Consider the following 18,335-nt stretch of genomic DNA (forward strand, 5'->3'; position numbering starts at 1 on the left):
AAAATACTCTAAATTATAATGATAGTTATGATGGGAAATGATATTGATGATATGCAATTTGTGGCATTTTCACCTCCACAATCACTTACTCAAAATCATCATTCCTCAAAATCCCCATTGGAATCCCCCAAATCCACTTTTCTATCATTAAACTTAACTTTGGTGGCTCAGGTATTGGCAATCCTAGAATGGCAGAGCAAGATGGAATTATCTGAGAGGCAATTGGAGAGATCACCTTGGTCTATCATAACATGTGAGCTTCAACACTCTGATTTTGAAGAATCTTGAACATTTTTAGGACGGATTGCACTCTCCCAAACCCTTCGACTCCTATAAAACATAACTAACGGAGATTCTTCTCTTATCATATACATAGCATAAAGGTTTTTATCTTCACCTCGTTAATTTAACCATGTAAGGCCAACCCCAAATTGTGTTATGTCTCTTAAAAGGGCAATGGAAAACTGCAGTAATCCACCAAAGACTTAGCAATGTCAAATATGACAAATCAAGCACAATCTCAGCCCTATTTCCAACTACATAGCCAAAAAGGGGTTATCTGGAATTTTGGAGTATGGACAACTTCTAACTAACATATAAAAGTGTATTTCTCTGTTCTAATTGTAAACAACTTTCACAATGCTGACACTTGCACAACAGGAAAGGTACAGGACTCAGTTCCATTTGTGGTATTTCTCTGTTCTAATTGTAAACAACTTTCACAATGCTGACACTTGCACAACAGGAAAGGTACAGGACTCAGTTCCATTTGTGGCAACTACAGTTAATCATAGCATGGTCACTTCAAAGGTATTAAATTCTTCTATGAAAAATAAAAAGATATAAAAGATATTAACATTACTTACAAAATCTGGTTATCAAAAAAGCTTGGAGCTAGTATATGCCACATCCATTTTTACCATCAAAGTTTGGTAGTGGAAGTTAAATCTAACTTCCATTGGCAATTACAAAGGATGTCATATTCTCCCCTATTTTGAGATTTGTGGGATTCCTAAAGACACGGAAGAAGATATGAAAATATTTATCTTGGCAAATATGTGAATAAAATGTCTCTATATGTGAGTTATCCCAATGAAAAAATGAAGAGAATGTACCAAGTCCAAAATACAAATTCCAAAGAGGAAGTGAGAAGAAACCAGTATGGACTTCATAACAAATTTCCCTAATTAAGAAGGTAAAAAAATTGTCCTTTTATGGTTGTTGACAAATTCACAAAGTTTGTATAGACAAACTAGAAAACAAATCAAGTTGCTGAGATTTTTATGAAGCATGTCTATAAGTTGCATGTTATCTCACCAATATCATAATAACTATAAGTGATCAAAAAAGCCAAATTACAAAAGAGCTATCTAAGAAGGTTGGGACTCTACCAGCACATGATACTAGTTATCACCCACAAGTTGAGAGGCAGACAGATTGTGAAGAAACCATTGGAATTTGGTCAAGACTACACTTCTAAAGCCAAAATCACTGAGATATATATGGCTTACCAATCTAAATTTTGCAATAAATCACATTTCATATGTTCATAGGAATGTCTCCATTTTGAACTTTGTATGGATATCCACATAAGATAATTTGGATGAGAAATGAATGGCAAGTACTATCAGTAAAATCAGCTTTAGAAAATTGAGCTAGTTATAAGTAAATCGTAAACGTATATACAATCAGCTAAGGATGAAATGAATATCCTAGGGAAATGCCCACTCCTGGAAATAATCATCATGATGAAGAATGGAGTATGAAAAGAATCAATGCAGTGACAAAAGAAGATCAAACAGAGTTTCAATACATGACATTGTTTTTGCCAAAGTTGCAAAAAGACAAAAAGACAATTCGGAACCATGTCCCTACAGGGACAAGGTAGTACAAAGGATTGAAAAGGTTGCAAATAAGCTAGAATTATCAGTTGGAACAAAGATCCACAATGTTTTCTGTTAACTTTCTGGCCATGGTAAATGGATTCTGCATAAAGAAAAATAAATCCTAACTGCAAACTGAAATTTCAATCAAAACAGCAGACTTGAGTATGATAATCTGCAAACACACACTGCTGAAAATACGAAAAAAAATTGTCATTTATTAAACCAAAATGAACACACTCAAACATTGTTCTTCTTTTGTATTCTAATTTTTTTTGTGCTGATAAGTTATGCACCCAAATATATCTTTAAAGCAAATAAAGCTAAATCAAATAGAAAACAACGAGATTTATTCTAGAAACAAAAACGGCTTATCTTCGTGAATTTAGAATCCCTCTAGTTATAAAATGCTAGAGAGTTTGAAGAGTCCAATGCTTGGCTAAAAGAAATTTTAAAAAACTAAACTAAAACTTAAAGCTACTTTCAGTGCCCAGCTGTACGAGAACAGCAGCCAAGCAACATTGAAAAGCTAGCATTTTCAAGTATGAAGATTGAAGAAATTTGTGGAAAATCTAAATACCACTACTCTAAATGTATGAAGAAGAAGATTGAAGAAATTTGTGGAAAACCTAATTACCACCACTCTAAGTGTATACTAGAGCGAGTGTGTTCAAATACAGCTAAGTACACTAATAGGTGAAAGAACTATAAGGCTAGCTCAAAATATGCATCACTATCCATCATAGGAATTAGGATTCCTTGGCCAAATAATTACACCACTGCCCCAACCAAAATCAAATTTCATTAATGTTCTCTCTATAATATATTTCAAAGTTTTAAAAAGAGGAAAAAAAAAAGTTGATTGCAAAGGCCTAGTTTTAACGTCTTCCTTGAGTATATAGCACATACATTTGAAAGGAAACATTTTGCCTAATAGTACATGGGCAACTCTTCTATAGCTGCCCATCACTACTTTGCACTAAGGGAAAAAATCTCAATGCACTTGAATAGGTCCTCTGTCACTTCTACATAATCCACAAAGAAGTCACTCATAAAGAACGATGGATTTAGATAGTATCTAGCAACATGGATGTAAAGATGCATTTTTCAATCCCATCCCTCATCAGTGATCTTCCATATCACCTTTGTATTTCTTCTCATTGTGCATTTTGGACTAGATGCCTCTTTTGCCCTTTCTATGGCCTAAAAAAAATAGTCCATGGAGGATTTTTCCCCATCAACTATCCTCAACACATTAATTAAGGGCTTTGCAATTTGCACAACTAATTGTCCATTCAACCAAAAAGTCATCAAAAACAAGCAGGGTAAAAACCCGACCATCCAACTAAGTAGCAAAGTTAACTCAACCCAATGAGATGAAACAGAGGATCATTTGAAACAAGTTTTACAACTCAAGAAATTGGTTAGCAAATCTTGTCGCACCTACCTAAACAAGTCCCTTTTCATTAATGAAAGTTCTTATCAACTAAACACTTTGGTGTGATCATAGATGAACTTTGTGATCATCCACCACATCCTTGCTACAAGCAAAACCATGGAAATTTATCAGATGCATCTACAGATCTAAAGAAAATTGCCTCTATAATGTCACAAGGAAATTAATCAATGCTTAGTTCCTCCTATCCATCCACCCATCTATGTCAATTTGACTTAGTCAAATGCACCACAAATCTAAGAAAAATGTACCACCCTTTGATGCCCCAAAGAATTAACCAATGCTCAATTACTCCTATCTATCCACTCATTTGACATAAATATGGACCTTGCCTTTGCTTATTTTTTGCAATGCTCAAGAAGTACATCATTCGCATCTTGTGCCATATCTCTCAAAGTTGAAACCTACATCTGCAATTGTATCAGTCATCCCCTGCCAATGTGGAGACCTAGCAACGTTATATGGGATGATAAAATAATACCAAAATATGGCAAAAGCCTATCTTGCCTGCTCATGAACACTACTCTTCCACCCCATACTCTTCAAAGATGATTGAGCTCCAAGCATAAAACAAGGTGCAAAACAGACATTCATATTGTACCACCTATATTAGGTATTTTTGATGTGCAAGAAGGTGTAGGAGTATCCCTAAGGCTCCCATATAGGTTCATCTTTGTCCAAGAGTCCAACTACTACCTCAGTAGACAACAAACAAAGAGTTGTTTCTTAGTTTTGTTTACTAGGTGAGTTGTTTCTTAGTTTTGTTTACTAGGTACACCTCAAGCAACAACAAAACTTGGTAAGTGACATCAGCCAAGTAGTTTTTGCAAGCTTTAAGATTGTGCTCTAATACCTTTGACAAGTGTGGTTTGAAGTGGTGAATACCCCCATTATATTCATCTCTATAAAAAATGCACTTTGATTTGTTGGAATAAGGCAAAGATTTGCAATATTTTGTGCAAAACCCCTTTCACATTGCATGCTTAGCTTAAATAAAAAGACAAAACCAGAGGTTTAGCCTTTAGGGTTACTAGAAAAATCAAATAAATGCCTTAAGCTTAACCATAGACCATAAAAATTAGTTAAAGGTTGGGATAAGGTTAGTAAAAAAAATTAGGCCAAAACTAGTTTGAGATTCACATTAGGGTTACTAAAAATAGCTTTTTTGCTTTAAGATAGGATTAGAAATCAGTATTTATATATATTAAAATAAAAAAGTAAATAGGGTTAGGGCTTGGTTAGGGACCTAAAGTTTCAAAGTATAAGCTTTTAAGTATAAATTTTAAACTCTAATGGTAAGTGTTTAACATTAAAAACCCCTAACCATTAGGGTTTAAATTTTAAACCTCATAATTTATAGTTTTTAACCTTCAATGCCTAACAGCCCCAACCATAAAAATAGATTTAAATACTTTAAAAAATAGCAAAAAAGATACTTAGGGCCTTACCTCTTTTGTGTGCCCTAACTTAATGAGAACCGTTGATAACAGCTGAAATATGAGTGCCCTAGAGTGTGCCTTAATCAATCAAATGTTTGATAATAGACAAAATACAAGTTTGATTGTTTGACCTGCACCTTGTTAGGAAAAAGGTGTCTCAACGTTTGATTTATCAGCATTGATTATTTAATTAATAATGTTTAAATTATGTTGATAATTTGCCTATGTAATTAATTTCATGTGCATCTGATGATATCATTTGCAGGAGTGGCACTTTGAGTTGTCATCACATGTGAAGTGGTATGGGTGATATGTTTCCTATTTCTTAGGAGATAGGCATCCCACCTATATGAGTTGACTGAAATCAATATTGATGTTTAACTCATAAGGAACTATTAAAGAGGAGTCAGTTTTGGAAATTGCTAAAACAGGTGGAGTTGTGCATGTAGGTGCTTTTTTTGCAAAGTTTGAGTTTGCATGTCAAGTGGATACCTTACATGTGTTGTTTACAATTACCAGGTTTCAGTTTGCATGTGATGGATAAGATATGTGCCTTGCATGTTCATCTTCAGTCTTCCATGCATGCAGTGAAGAGAATGAAAACACGTGGCATTTCTCGGCGTCTATCTTGTAGCTCTATAAATATGAGTGTTTGCTTGAGGAGTTAATGAGGAGAATTATTTATTGCCGGATTATGTTGTTAGATTTCCTCCAGAAGACCAAGATGTAATCTCCATGTTAAGGCTATGAGCCTGCAAGTGTTTTGTAACATGTTTGTTGTTGCAAATTAATACATTGGTCCAATGCTTTGGAGTATGGGGTTTTTTACCCAAAAAAGTTTTCCCCACATATATTGGTGTTTATTCTCTTTTACCTATCTTTCTTCTATTCTTTTTCTATCATGTTCTTGAAGTGTGGATTTACATGACATTATGCTGCTGAAATTTAATATTAGATCTGCAAACTAAATTATCTTTCCTCTAAAGGTTAATGCGATGGGAAATAGTCTATGACTTTTTCTGTTTTAAAGGCATAGTAGTATGTGTTTGTATCAAGTTATTGAACAACTGGTTAAGAAAAAGAAACAAAGGATACTTTAAAGTGCATTCTCGGTCCTTCAGGAATATTCTTTTCCCTTTCACACTCCTGCTCTGAGAAAATCTGAAATGCAGTGTAATATTGAAGGAAATTTTGAAAAAGTATTTATAGGCAGAAATGAAAAACCTAGTTTACTCCAATTTACATCATGATTTGATCGGGATTAAATCACATCTTGAAGTTTGTGCCTGCATTTTTAAAGAAATAAGCAATCCCGTCTGGATAAGATCTCTATTCTTCCCAGTTCATGATTTCTTCCCCATTTCTACTTCTTGGATTAAAACAACGAACATCAGATTTGCAGCTCATATTTCAGAGTTGAGGTGCAGAATTTTGCTCTTTTCTGTTTTTGTGTATATTTATGATCAGCATGTTCTTAAGGAACAATAGTATATCAAATCAATTGTGTCTCAAAGGTTAACTTTAAGAATAACTTTTTTCATCAGTGCATTTTTAAATCATTTGAGGGATAAGGAATGTCCATTTAAAATCTGATCGCTTATCCCATCAGATATAACAGGAACACTTGTGAGATGATTCTGCCGAACAAGTAGAATGCCCTTACACACTTCAAGTTCTAGTGGGAATAAGAGAGCACAAAAGAAGATTATAAAACATAGTGCAAAATGCCATAAATTCAATGTTACGCCGAGTTTCTGGGATGGGGGGCGGGGGGACGGGGAAACGGGTATCCGGGATGTTTTTTTTCCCGGAGCAGAGGACGGTAGGGGACGGCTATATATATATAGGGAAATCTGAAATTTTAAATATATTCATGAATTATATATTTATATAGCATTGTAACACAATAAACATCCATCATAGCAACATAATAACATTTATAAATCAGAATCTAGATTCTAAATCTAGAATCATTGAATCAATGATCATTCATCGAATCATCATAGAACTAAGAACATAGCATCAAACGAATCAAATCGAATCATCATAGAATAAGAACATAGGATAGCATCATGATTTGAATCAAATGAGAGTTCAAATTTCAATTTCATACATTCATAGATATAATTCATTGAAACAATGAAAAGTATCACTATCAAGTATCATATCATATATAAAAATATTTAAATAAGCAAAGGCTCCAAGTTTCAACAAAATGAAAAGTTAAAAACTTAAAGTATCATATCATATATCAACATTCAATTATCATCATATCAATGTATCATATAATGTCAAAAGACTCAAAGTCTCAAACTTCAAAATCAAAATGTAAACAAAAATAGTATGTTGCTGCCCCTAATCTTGATCCATATCAATGTCATTGTCACTGTCAGCCTGAGCCTCAAAGGATGCATCATCCAACGGAACGCCAAGCAATCCTTGCAGTGTGTCATCCCGTCAACCTAGGTGGCGTCTTCGGGATTAATATCCCACCGTAAAACTGGAGTTTGTCGATACTCTGGAGTCTTACGATCCGCAAGTCGCAGGGAACTATGCACAACCACTAACTTCTCCGCTCGTTTAGAGGTAAGCCTATTCCTCTTTACGGAGTGGATAAAGCTACATGTAGACCAATTCCTCTCTGCAACAAAGGAACTAGCAACCTGTGAGAGGAGACGAATGGCAAGTGACCTCAACTCTGGTGCATTTGACCCATGCCATTGCCACCATCCAACCAGGCTTTTCTATGCCATTATTGCTCTATCCATCTTTGCCTCTGGTGTGGTAAAGTTTGGACCATCAAGGTTTCTTAAGGCAACCCATTGCTCATGAAGTCTACCAGATTCCTCAGCTGAATACATCTTTTGAAGGGCTTTTATAATCCCACGTCTCACCTCGGCATCCTCATTAGGAGCGCACCTTCCAGACCTAGGCTCATACCATTTTGGGTTTAGTGCAAAGGCTGCCATATGAAGTGGAGTGTTCATAGCATTCCACCTCCGCATGAAAATTGGCTGAATGTACTCATATAAGTCCAACAACTTATCGTGAGCCTAAATTATCTCCTTCATCTTTTGAATCATGCTGTCGATAGTCTCATATATCTCTCCAAGGCTAGGAGAGTCCGTATCAGGATATCTAATGACATCTACAACAGGAGAGATGGTGGAGCAAACATATCTGCAATAAGAATAAGAACAAAATGTTAGAATCCGAATTTTTTTAATTAAATGACTGAAAATCAGAATTTTTTTATTAAAATCAGAAATTTAAAAATTTGAAAAATTGAAAGAAATTTCTGGTTTTTAATTAAATGTGAGAATCAACATGTCTTACCTCACAATTGACCACCAATCGTCATCAAGGATCCGCAATTTTATGGCTTTTACTTCAGGAGTGTTTGCAAGAGGCCATCTATTCCACTCTGAATTCACTACCATCATCTATAGAGCATCATGCACCTCAGCCATCCTCTCTAACAAAATATAGTAATTGGCATATCTTGTCTCTACAGGTTTGAGAAATTCCTTCTTTGAAAACATCCTGAAGAGAGCAAGTGAGGTGTGGTAGTTGCAAATGAACATTTGAATATCTCTACCTTGTGTCATCACTTCCTTTACCCAATCCAATTTCCCCATGTTCTTCAATGCATTGTTCAATGCATGAACACAACATGAAGTCCAAAAAGTGCTTGTAAGCACCCTCCACCATCAAACCAGACAATTTGCACACGTGCTAAATCAGTGATCACCTGAACAACATTTGAGGGCCTAACCTCCTCTATGGCCTCTCACAGAATGCTAACCTGAAAATCTGCATCCTTGCGTTTCCTTGAACAATCAACGGCTCTAAGAAAATAAGAGCTAGTTGTGCATGCGACCATGATGTTGAAGAGTGGTCAATGACTAATATCGGTCCACCCATCCATCACAATGGAACAACCACTCTTCATCCAAGTACGCCTCATATCCTCCATCACCAAACTCACCTTCGATATGCTTTGTCAAGGCGGGTAGTGCATAGTTTATGATCTCCAGGGGGTACAAAAGAGGGACCAATATTACCTGCATCTTTTATCATTTTCTTTAAGTAAGGAGAATGGGCCACATGAAATGGAATGGCATGGGCATAAAAGAAATCAGCAACGGAACTCTTTGCCAATTCCCGTGCCTACACATTAAACAAATTTGTAACTAACCCCGGCTGCTCACTATCACTAGCCTTCCTCTTTCCTTTTTCATTTTTTTTGGCACACTATGAATGGCACTACCACTAGATGAAATAGGGTGAACACAATGAGTAGATGGCTGTAAAGGCTGAGGCATTATGAAGGGCAGATCTTTAGACTTGCATTCAGCCTCCATGTGTAATCTATAACACTCTAACTTTGCATCCTCCTTTAAATTTTTACAATATTTAACTCCTTTGCCCGTAACACCCAAGAAATGAGACCACACCCTTATGTAGCTCCCTCTAATTTCACCTTCGCATACATGACAATTATACACCCTACTTCCACCCGAATTTATTTTTTTTTACATCTGTGGGATGAACAAGGCATAGTAGAGATTTTTTAGGGTTAAAAGGGCCTTGTGCAAACGATTTTAAGACAAATGAAGGGATTTCAAAATGTTAGGTCCATGTGTTGATTCACCCCCAACACTTTCACTACCACCCCCAATTGCAACTTCTTCCCCTTGCCATTCTTCATCACTACCATCACTCCTACTATTGTTGCTCATGTTTAATGAGTACTATACTGTATAATGCAAGCTCAAAATTCTAGAATATAAGGAAAAAATATAAAATTGGACTTTTTTTCTTGAAACTATGAAGAAAAATTTAAAAATGTAAAACAAAACCATTATGATTAAACCAAATATGGAAGCATGGACTTACCTTCAATGCTCCAAATCTGAAATTTAAATCCTCCAAATAGCCTTGTTGTTGCCTCTTTTAAATTTTCTTCTCTTCTTCAAACCCTAGGTGCTGGACTAAAACATGAATCAGTTTGGAGTCTGGACTAAAATGCTCATCAATGCAAGTAAATGTCGTCTGGGCATGAGCGATAAACTTCACAGTCTTCACTTGCCTGGCTCAGTCAGAAATAATTACTGCTACAGTGTTGCTTCTCGTCGAAGTTCGATATGAAAAATATCACTTGCAGCTTCATTTTATTTTTTATCGCTTGGCTTCACTATATCAAATATGATATCGATATTTTATTGATATCATATAATATGATATCGATAATCGATATCAATATCATATTTCATATGAATATCACTTCCATTGATTAAAACTTAATAATAAATATCGATATTAAAATTTAATTTAATAATTAAATTATTAATTCCATTGATTATCGCTGCAAAGGAAGTGACATTCGCTTCAAATTTGCTCCAATGTGATGGCAATGGAAATAGCAAAGGAAGAGTATTTCGCTCCAATGAAATAGCAAAGGAAGAGTATTTCGCTCTCATGAAATAGCAATGGAAATTCGCTCTCATGAAATAGCAAAGGAAGAGTATTTCGCTCCTGGGAGGGAGCAAAGGAAGTGTTTTTCTCTCCGAGACTCAAGCAATGGAAGTGACCTCAAATTGTAATGACTTCCATTGCTCATCATTTGAAGCAAATGTCACTTCCTTTGCATAAATGTTGGAGCGATTTCCATTGCCATCACATTGGAGCGAATTTCTCTTCCATTGCTCCCTTCTAGGAGCGAAAGTTACTTCCATTGCTCCCCTGCAGGAGCGAACTTCCTCCATTTGCACTCAAAAAGTCTGAAATTCTTCTTTTAGTGTGATAGGGAGTGTATTGATTCAGTTAATTTTGTTATTTCATCAATATGATTCAAAATGTCTTCTTTTCTAGGTCTGATTGAAGAATCAAAACCGGGAGTGAGGAAGCACATTCAAGACTACACCAAGATGGAACACAACACAAGGCAAGCATGACATTCAAAAGAAGAAGGATTTCACTGGCAAGCACAATGATACCAAGAAAGGTGACTACGCAAGAAGGACTTCAGGATATTCAAAAGATTTCATAAAGAAGAGAGGTCATACAATCACCTCAAGGCAAGATGGGCAAGCGAGGGAAGAAGGTCAAACTTGATCATCATCACACCAAGCTTTGAGCTACGCAAGAAGGACTTCAGGATATTCAAAAGATTTCATAAAGAAGAGAGGTCATACAATCACCTCAAGGCGAGATGGGCAAGCGAGGGAAGAAGGTCAAACTTGATCATCATCACACCAAGCTTTGAGCAAGTGAATAATGTTGAGTATCAAGTGATATTGCTCAATACTCATTCATGATGATGAATGAGGTTTACAGGTGCAAATTGAGGTGGCATCCTAGTCACTACTCCACCAAACAGAGGAAGTCCTACACCAGCATGTCTCAATTCAATGAACCAAGCTCACCCATGGGGCACAAACTCCAATGTACCTACCCCCACTATCTATTGGTCAAACGCTCTAGCGATGACATGTGTCAAAATGTTGTAATTATTTCATTGGCCAGAATAAAGTTGGTTGTAACAAACCCTAATTAGGATTTTATTGTAAAATCTTGGCCATCGATGGCATTCAATCTTGGCCACTCATTGTAATGAGCTCTCTATATAAAGGCTCAAGCTCTTCATTTGTAGAGGTTAATAAAATAGTTAAGAGTCAATAGTGAATAGTTGATAGATGTTAGTTAGCAAGCAATTAGAATAGATTAGGAGGAGGAATTGTTGTTGAGACTTGTAAATGGAGATACTCTTTTCATTGAAGTTATGGTGAAATGTGTCATTTCAACAAGTCCCATGGTTTCTACTTCTCATTTACTTTCATGTTGATTAGACTGAATGGAGGAAATTGTTGAATACCTTTGCGTGAAATCCATTTAGTCCATACCACTAGCCTCTTGCTGATTGTAAGTGTGCCCTATGTGGTCAACTGGGATTATATGAGCTTAACTTCAATTGTTATACATCCATTGTTTATGCATTAACTTGAATGGTAATCAATGTTTGATGATAATGATTTGAACATCTTTGGATTGCACCTTAGAAGATTGCACTGAGCTTATGTCAAACTGTTTGGTTGATGGTGAGACCTTGCACAAGAGTATTCCATCGAATCGCTCACTCTTCTCTTACATTCCTAGGAGTTGCATAGTCTTCCTAAACCCTTCTCTTTTGCTTTTTTTTTAATTCTCCACGCAAGTAGATAGAATCAAAGTTCCAGCAATTCAAGCATTCATGTACAATGTAAGGCCCCCTGGAGGAACAACAATCACAACAACCAACTGTGCTTATCCACACGTCGTGACCCGACATTGAGGAACCTTGGAGTTATCTCAAGTGATCCTTGTGCGAATCTTCAGCATTTGAGAGACTTTGTTCAAGAGAGGATAAGATACTTTTGGGTATTTTATTCTGTGTTAGATTGTGTCTAAAAAAAAAATCAACAGACCGCTTGGAAATGTTTCCGGTTGTCCCCCTATACCCAAAACTGTTTTCGTTTCCGAAACATGTGCCTTTAGGGTGGAAACGCATTTCCAGGTAACACTGCATAAAATCAATTTGGATTGAAGAAGAAATTGTACAGGTTGGTAACATATGGACTCTTCTGCAGCTGTCTCACACGGGAAGAAACCATTTATAATATACAACTCTAATGAGTCATGCTATATGAATATCAGAGACATCAGAATTGAAAAATAGACTAGAAGTATTACAAGAGGTCAGTTTCAGAACCGACAAAATTATCCAGAGGTTTGAATGTCATATTTTATAATATCAAATTGAAAGCCTCTTATTTACTAAAAGCTGCAAACTTGGACTAACTGATATCTGTTAATATATTTAAAATTTTATAGAATCTCAACACTAGAAAACAATCAGAGAAATTTTTCCTGCACTAGAAGCAAGCTATTTTAGTAATTCCCTAACACTTATGATTTGACTCTGTTAACATTCCTTAAACCTGCAGTTCACTAAGTGCAGAGAAACATTTTCATGCTTTGTCGTATTTATGATTTAGGTAAGGTAGAATTCCTCATTCTTTATACAGTTCTAATAAAAAGTACGTGGGGAAAAAACCAAGGGTAAATTATCCAATTTGTGGAAACCTATCCTCTCCTTTTGAAAATGCCAAAATAGTTTTTCTCAGTGGAATCAACTGAAAGAGAAGAAGCTGGATAAGTCTCACTACATAAAAATCAATCACTTTCAAATTCCAAATAATAGGTTTGCAGGAAAACATGGGCAACTTAAAGTATTTGTGTATAGAGAAATGCTAACCCGGCCCCTAAAGAATAGAGAAACTGTCAAACAATACATGTTTTCCACTTGCAAAATATATCTACGTAATCCTACACCAGGTATGATGAGTACGAATCTTGGCTAAAATTGAGGTACCTTCTGATAATCTGTGAAATGACCAACTCATAATTCCGGCATTGTCATGTATGAAAACATTTGGGCAGCAAATGTTCGATTTAAGATGTTAGATTGTTTCCACTAAACATCCTCAATGCTTAGATTCAAATTTGAATAGAAAACAGTAAAAATCTTACAAATTCCCTCTAACACATGAGGACCTAATCACATTCTGATGGAAAAAAACATTTGTTTTGGTGACTAGCTCAGTGGTCACCTGACAGGACAAAAGATAAGCACCGTATGTCGTATGACATAGAGGTAAGAAGATCTTAGTGTTTTAAACTAGGCCACCTGCATAGGTAGCAAGTACTAGGTGATTAATAAAACGGCTAGAGAAGCCAGTCTATAACCGCTATAATCTCCAATATAATGAGCAAATATCAAGACAGATGCATCGTAAGGTGACAAGATAGAACCCTTAGTTAGAAGTAAACAAACATACCTTGAGGATATCCCACGACAGCCACAGCTTCCTGGAGATAGGGAATGTTCCCAAATTCGAGAAAATTCATTCCTTCCCAAAATTCCTCGTTACTAACCGTAAGGAGGGCAAGATCACATTCGTGCCCAACAGCTTGCACCTCTGCCCTGTATTTAGTTGGAGAACCATGTTTGCGAACAAGCACAAAAGTTTGATCTGCTACGACATGAGCATTTGTCAAAACTCTCCTGCCTGAAATGACAAAACCTGCAAAACAAACACTAAATTACATTCAAGAAAATTAAAGCTCAATAACTACTTATACGAGAGCATCATTCCAATGACCAATTACAAAACATAAATAGTTAAAAGTTAAAACTTGCCAGATCCTGTAATTTCTCTTTGAGGCTTATTTTGCCATGGAAGAAAATAATTAGGACTGCTTGTTACAGTGAAAACCTTAACAACAGCATCCAGAGCAAGTTCAATGGCAGCATAGGCATCTGACCGAGTATAGAGCTCGTCACTGGTGACCAACTCCAATGGTATAGGCTCCGTCCCAGGATTCTCAGATTTTGTTGAGAATTGGCGACGATGTAAAAAGTATGTAGACCTCAAAAAATTAGTTTTCCTCGTGAGCAACGAGCTAGAAAATAGACCCTCCCTTCCAAATTCAGTAAGAAATTTTGACATGCTTTGTAACGACCTTATAGGAGCTGTATCAATCAACTCCTTATGTACAGGACTTCTAAAAATTGCCATTGGACAAAAGTGTATATATTTGGGTAGCTTATCTAAAGAATTTGATTCATGACCCATTAACCTGTTTCCACATTCCATATGATTAGGGTTATTTGGGAAGCATGACAGACGCTTTGTAAGAATGTTACGAGATGACAAAAGCCTCCGCAACGTGCCAGAGCGTGAAAAGTACGCCATTGCTTTTGATTGAGAGATAATGGTAACTAACAACTTTTGCAGACAATAACAATTCACATCCTTAAGTATGGCGAAGAATTAATTAGTTGAGAATGAAGTTTAGCAAAACAAGAAGTTATCTATGTCCTGGAAACATTAAAAATAAGCCTTTTCTAAACATATAATAAACCCTTGCAGTCCAGGAGTTTTGAACATGCGACCAATCATGGCACTGCTTCTTGTTCAGGGTTTAAGATTCCAGAGTAAATTTAAAGAAAAAATGGAATATGAATGACTGCAATAAGCTCTATAGAGCAACGCCTTCATCCGCAATGAATAAATGATATTTTTTAATTGTTCAGGTTATAAACGAAGAGAAAAAACTTCAGCTAACGAGCAAAGTTCCTTGTTTTTATTCTCTGCGGGTGCACTGCCATGAGATGAAGCTATAAACCATAAGCTATGGCTCCCAACATGGCCAGAGCTCGCGCCTTTTTCCATCATTCAACAATGTAATATGGCAGTTTAGGTTTCTATCCTCTGCTCCAACTGCTGGTCTAAAAGGTCTTAATATTGCTTTCCTCCTAAGTTAAGGGTAATCGTGAAAAGTTGTGTTGCAAACAAAGGTCTTAATATATGGAGGTAATTATCACATGAAAACAAGGTGAAAGGATTATTTTGATAAAAAAATAAACTTTCAAATCGTATAATTATATTCAATGGGTTGATATCATCTTAGAGAAGTGCAAGACGTTTGAAACAATTACAACTATTAGATTGAAAAACAACAAAAATTTCATCAAGTACAAGAAACTTTCAATAGGGTGTTCAATCTTGTGGACTCAATGAAATCATTCATTCATTCATGTGCATCTTTAACTCTGTGAGCTCAACTAAATTCCTTTTTCAATATGCATATTTAGTTCTCTAAGCTCAACTAAATTCCTTTTTATTTTAAGTTGTTTTTCTTGTTAAAAGTGATTTTTATAAATAAAATAGAATATTTTTTATTTAATATATGTCTATTTGGTATTTGATATATTTAATTTTATTTACTAATCATTTACAAATTGTAATATAAAATGATTTAATGATTTGCATCTAAAAAGGAATAAAATAGAATAGAAAATTGTTTTTAAATTATAATAAATATTTTATAAATTTTAAAACTTATATTTTATTATAATTTTAGAATTAATTATAAACTTTGAAAAAATTGAGGTGATTTAATTAATAATTTTAAATCCAATAATACTTAATCCCGCATAGAAATAGAATTGTACTTAAAAAATACTTATCTTTTTAAAAAATATTTATTATTAATGTCAAATTTATAGTTAAGTTATTAGACACAATACAAGACCTATTTAAATAATGTGAGAACATACCCTAACTATCTACATAATGTACATCATTCAAGATATGATAAACCTTACGGTAAGGATTTTGATTATAATTCAATTAATGTTTTTTTGTTTTTTGTTTTTTGTTTTTTTGTTTTTTTGTTTTTTGTTTTTTTTCGGTAATAGTTATAAATTTGTATTAGCAATTAAAGTGAAAGTATACATAATGTGAATATTAAAATGAGGATTAACCCCAATCAGTAGTCCATGAAACTTTGAAAATCCTATCCACCCTTTTTACCAAAACTCTTACTTTCCAGCCTATGAAACAGTTTTATCCCCATCCCAAAAGAATGACATGTAACCATCTAAACTACATCCACTAAAAATATTAACATTTATACACTTCAAAAAATAAAAGACATTAAAACATTTATAATTTCATCTTCTTCTTGCCAGGTCCATTTATCTAGTAGTCCTCTGGGGCAAAATTTGTCTTCTTGGCCTCACCCTTCTTCTTCAAATCCCTTGCTTTCCTCAACTCCACCTCCTTCTCTTGGAGGTAATCCTTTAGATTTTCCCACCCTGGGCATGCCTCCTCGATCCTTGATTCTCTATTTGTTCCATCTCACCACAACATGAATGGCCTGAACTCCACTTTTCTCCCTTTCAGCATCAACCCCTCACCAAACGAGCGTCATTGATGAATACTAAGAGGGGGGGGTGAATTAGTATACCAATAAATATTGTAATCAATCTTTTAAACAATTTAGCAGATAACCAGTGCAATAGACTCACTACTAAACCGGTTAAGATAAATGCAAACCAAATAGCAAACAAAGCATTCACCCACAAAAGCACAATCACCATAACACAAGATATTTGACGTGGAAACCCAAATGGTAAAAACCACGGTGAGCAGAAACTCACAAGTAACTATCTGTAGAATAGAAACCAGACCGGTTAAGGTCAGACCGGTTAAGGTCAGACCGGTTAAGGTCATACAATGTTCTTCACCAGAACAGATCCTGTTAGGAATCTAGATCTCTGTTAAGAGATAAGTCCTGTTAAAGACTACCTTGTTAAAGGATTTCAGATCCACAGTTGTGAACCACCTTGTTAGAGGATTTACAAAGGCTTTGCTGGGCCTACCCGGTTAAGGGTTTCAGACTTGTCAAAGATATTAGTAATCAACAAGTGAATGATCTAGATAATAGCACAGTATGCTTAATTAGATCCTTGACAGCTCATTGTTAATGCATTTCAGCATTACTTCAGTCTTCAATATCTCCACACTCTATCTCTTCACATAGACCTAATCTTCTCTTCGATGATCGCACATAACCTTTTCTATTCTATATCTCACACATGCAAACCCTAGACATGATGTCCTTATAAAGGAATTTGATTTCATGTCGGTCCAATAGAATTATACTACAAGTTCCTAGGTACAGTGCATCTAGACACATTTGGTAACACGACACAAACACACCGCCAAAGTGTCAGTGGATGATAACTCATCACACATTACAGTAATACCGGTTGGTAACTCATCACAGATATATACCGGTTAATACAATATACCGATTACCAGTTGTCAAAAATGAAGACTGGAAGATCGTAGTGTCCTGATCAAAAGTTAACTACCGCTTGGGATCTTTAGTCTATCTATGACCGGTAAACCATCTTCTAAAAAATATCGATAGTCTGAAGACTATACATTCGATAATACACAATACCAGTTGGAACAATTACCAATTGAGCATAACTCATACATCAAGAAAGTGTGTCCATCAATGACAATCAAAAAATCATCAAAATGCCAACAATCTCCCCCTTTGGCATTGATGGCAACACTTAGGAAAATTTTGATATCTAAGTGTTTTTACAACAATAACACATAAGGTGCTACAATCAAAATTACTCCCCCTAAGCATATACACTACTCCCTTTGCAAAAATTACAAGTAAGTGCATGAAATGGTAACATTCACCAAAATTTTAATGTACACTACTCCCCCTTTGCCAACAATGACAAAGTAATGCAAAGTAACCCCTTTTTCCTTATATAATAAAATAGAGTAGATGTTCATGACAATAAGGAATGAAATTTCTCAAAAACAAATTTAAAGTTCTGCACAAAAGTTTTCATGTCCAATGTCCATCACTCAAGTAATGAGGTAGCAACCTCACTTTTAGTATTCATCTGGAATGTTAGTTCTTCCATTGCATCAATGGTACTCAGCTCTTGAGTTACCGTGATGGCTTCCAAGTTGAGAAAACATCTTTGAAGAACCTCCAGTTTTAGCAATAGGAGCAGTTGAAACTCCTGCAAATCTTTAGTCCAGTTGTTGATCTCTAAGTCCATCTTGTCAGTTTGACGCTGAAAATGATGAACAGTTTGCCCATAGGTAGTGAATAAGTCATAGGGCATCTTGA

The 18,335-nt window shown here is 35.4% G+C and overlaps 1 protein-coding gene across 1 annotated transcript in view; it reads right to left on the bottom strand.

Annotated features, from left to right (window-relative positions):
• The window catches only part of LOC131062625 (protease Do-like 10, mitochondrial), a 99,137-nt gene extending 83,974 nt beyond the window's left edge, over positions 1–15,163 (bottom strand). Inside the window, exons 1-2 of the mRNA XM_057996330.2 lie at positions 14,020–15,163; positions 13,658–13,903 (exon numbers count right to left, since the gene is read on the bottom strand). Of these exons, the coding sequence (XP_057852313.2) occupies positions 13,658–13,903; positions 14,020–14,575 (802 nt within the window). The 5' untranslated portion in view covers positions 14,576–15,163. The remainder of the gene's footprint in view (positions 1–13,657; positions 13,904–14,019) is intronic.
• Between the last annotated feature and the right edge of the window lie 3,172 nt (positions 15,164–18,335).

This window comes from Cryptomeria japonica, chromosome 6 (assembly GCF_030272615.1).
Source record: "Cryptomeria japonica chromosome 6, Sugi_1.0, whole genome shotgun sequence".
NCBI lineage: Eukaryota > Viridiplantae > Streptophyta > Pinopsida > Cupressales > Cupressaceae > Cryptomeria > Cryptomeria japonica.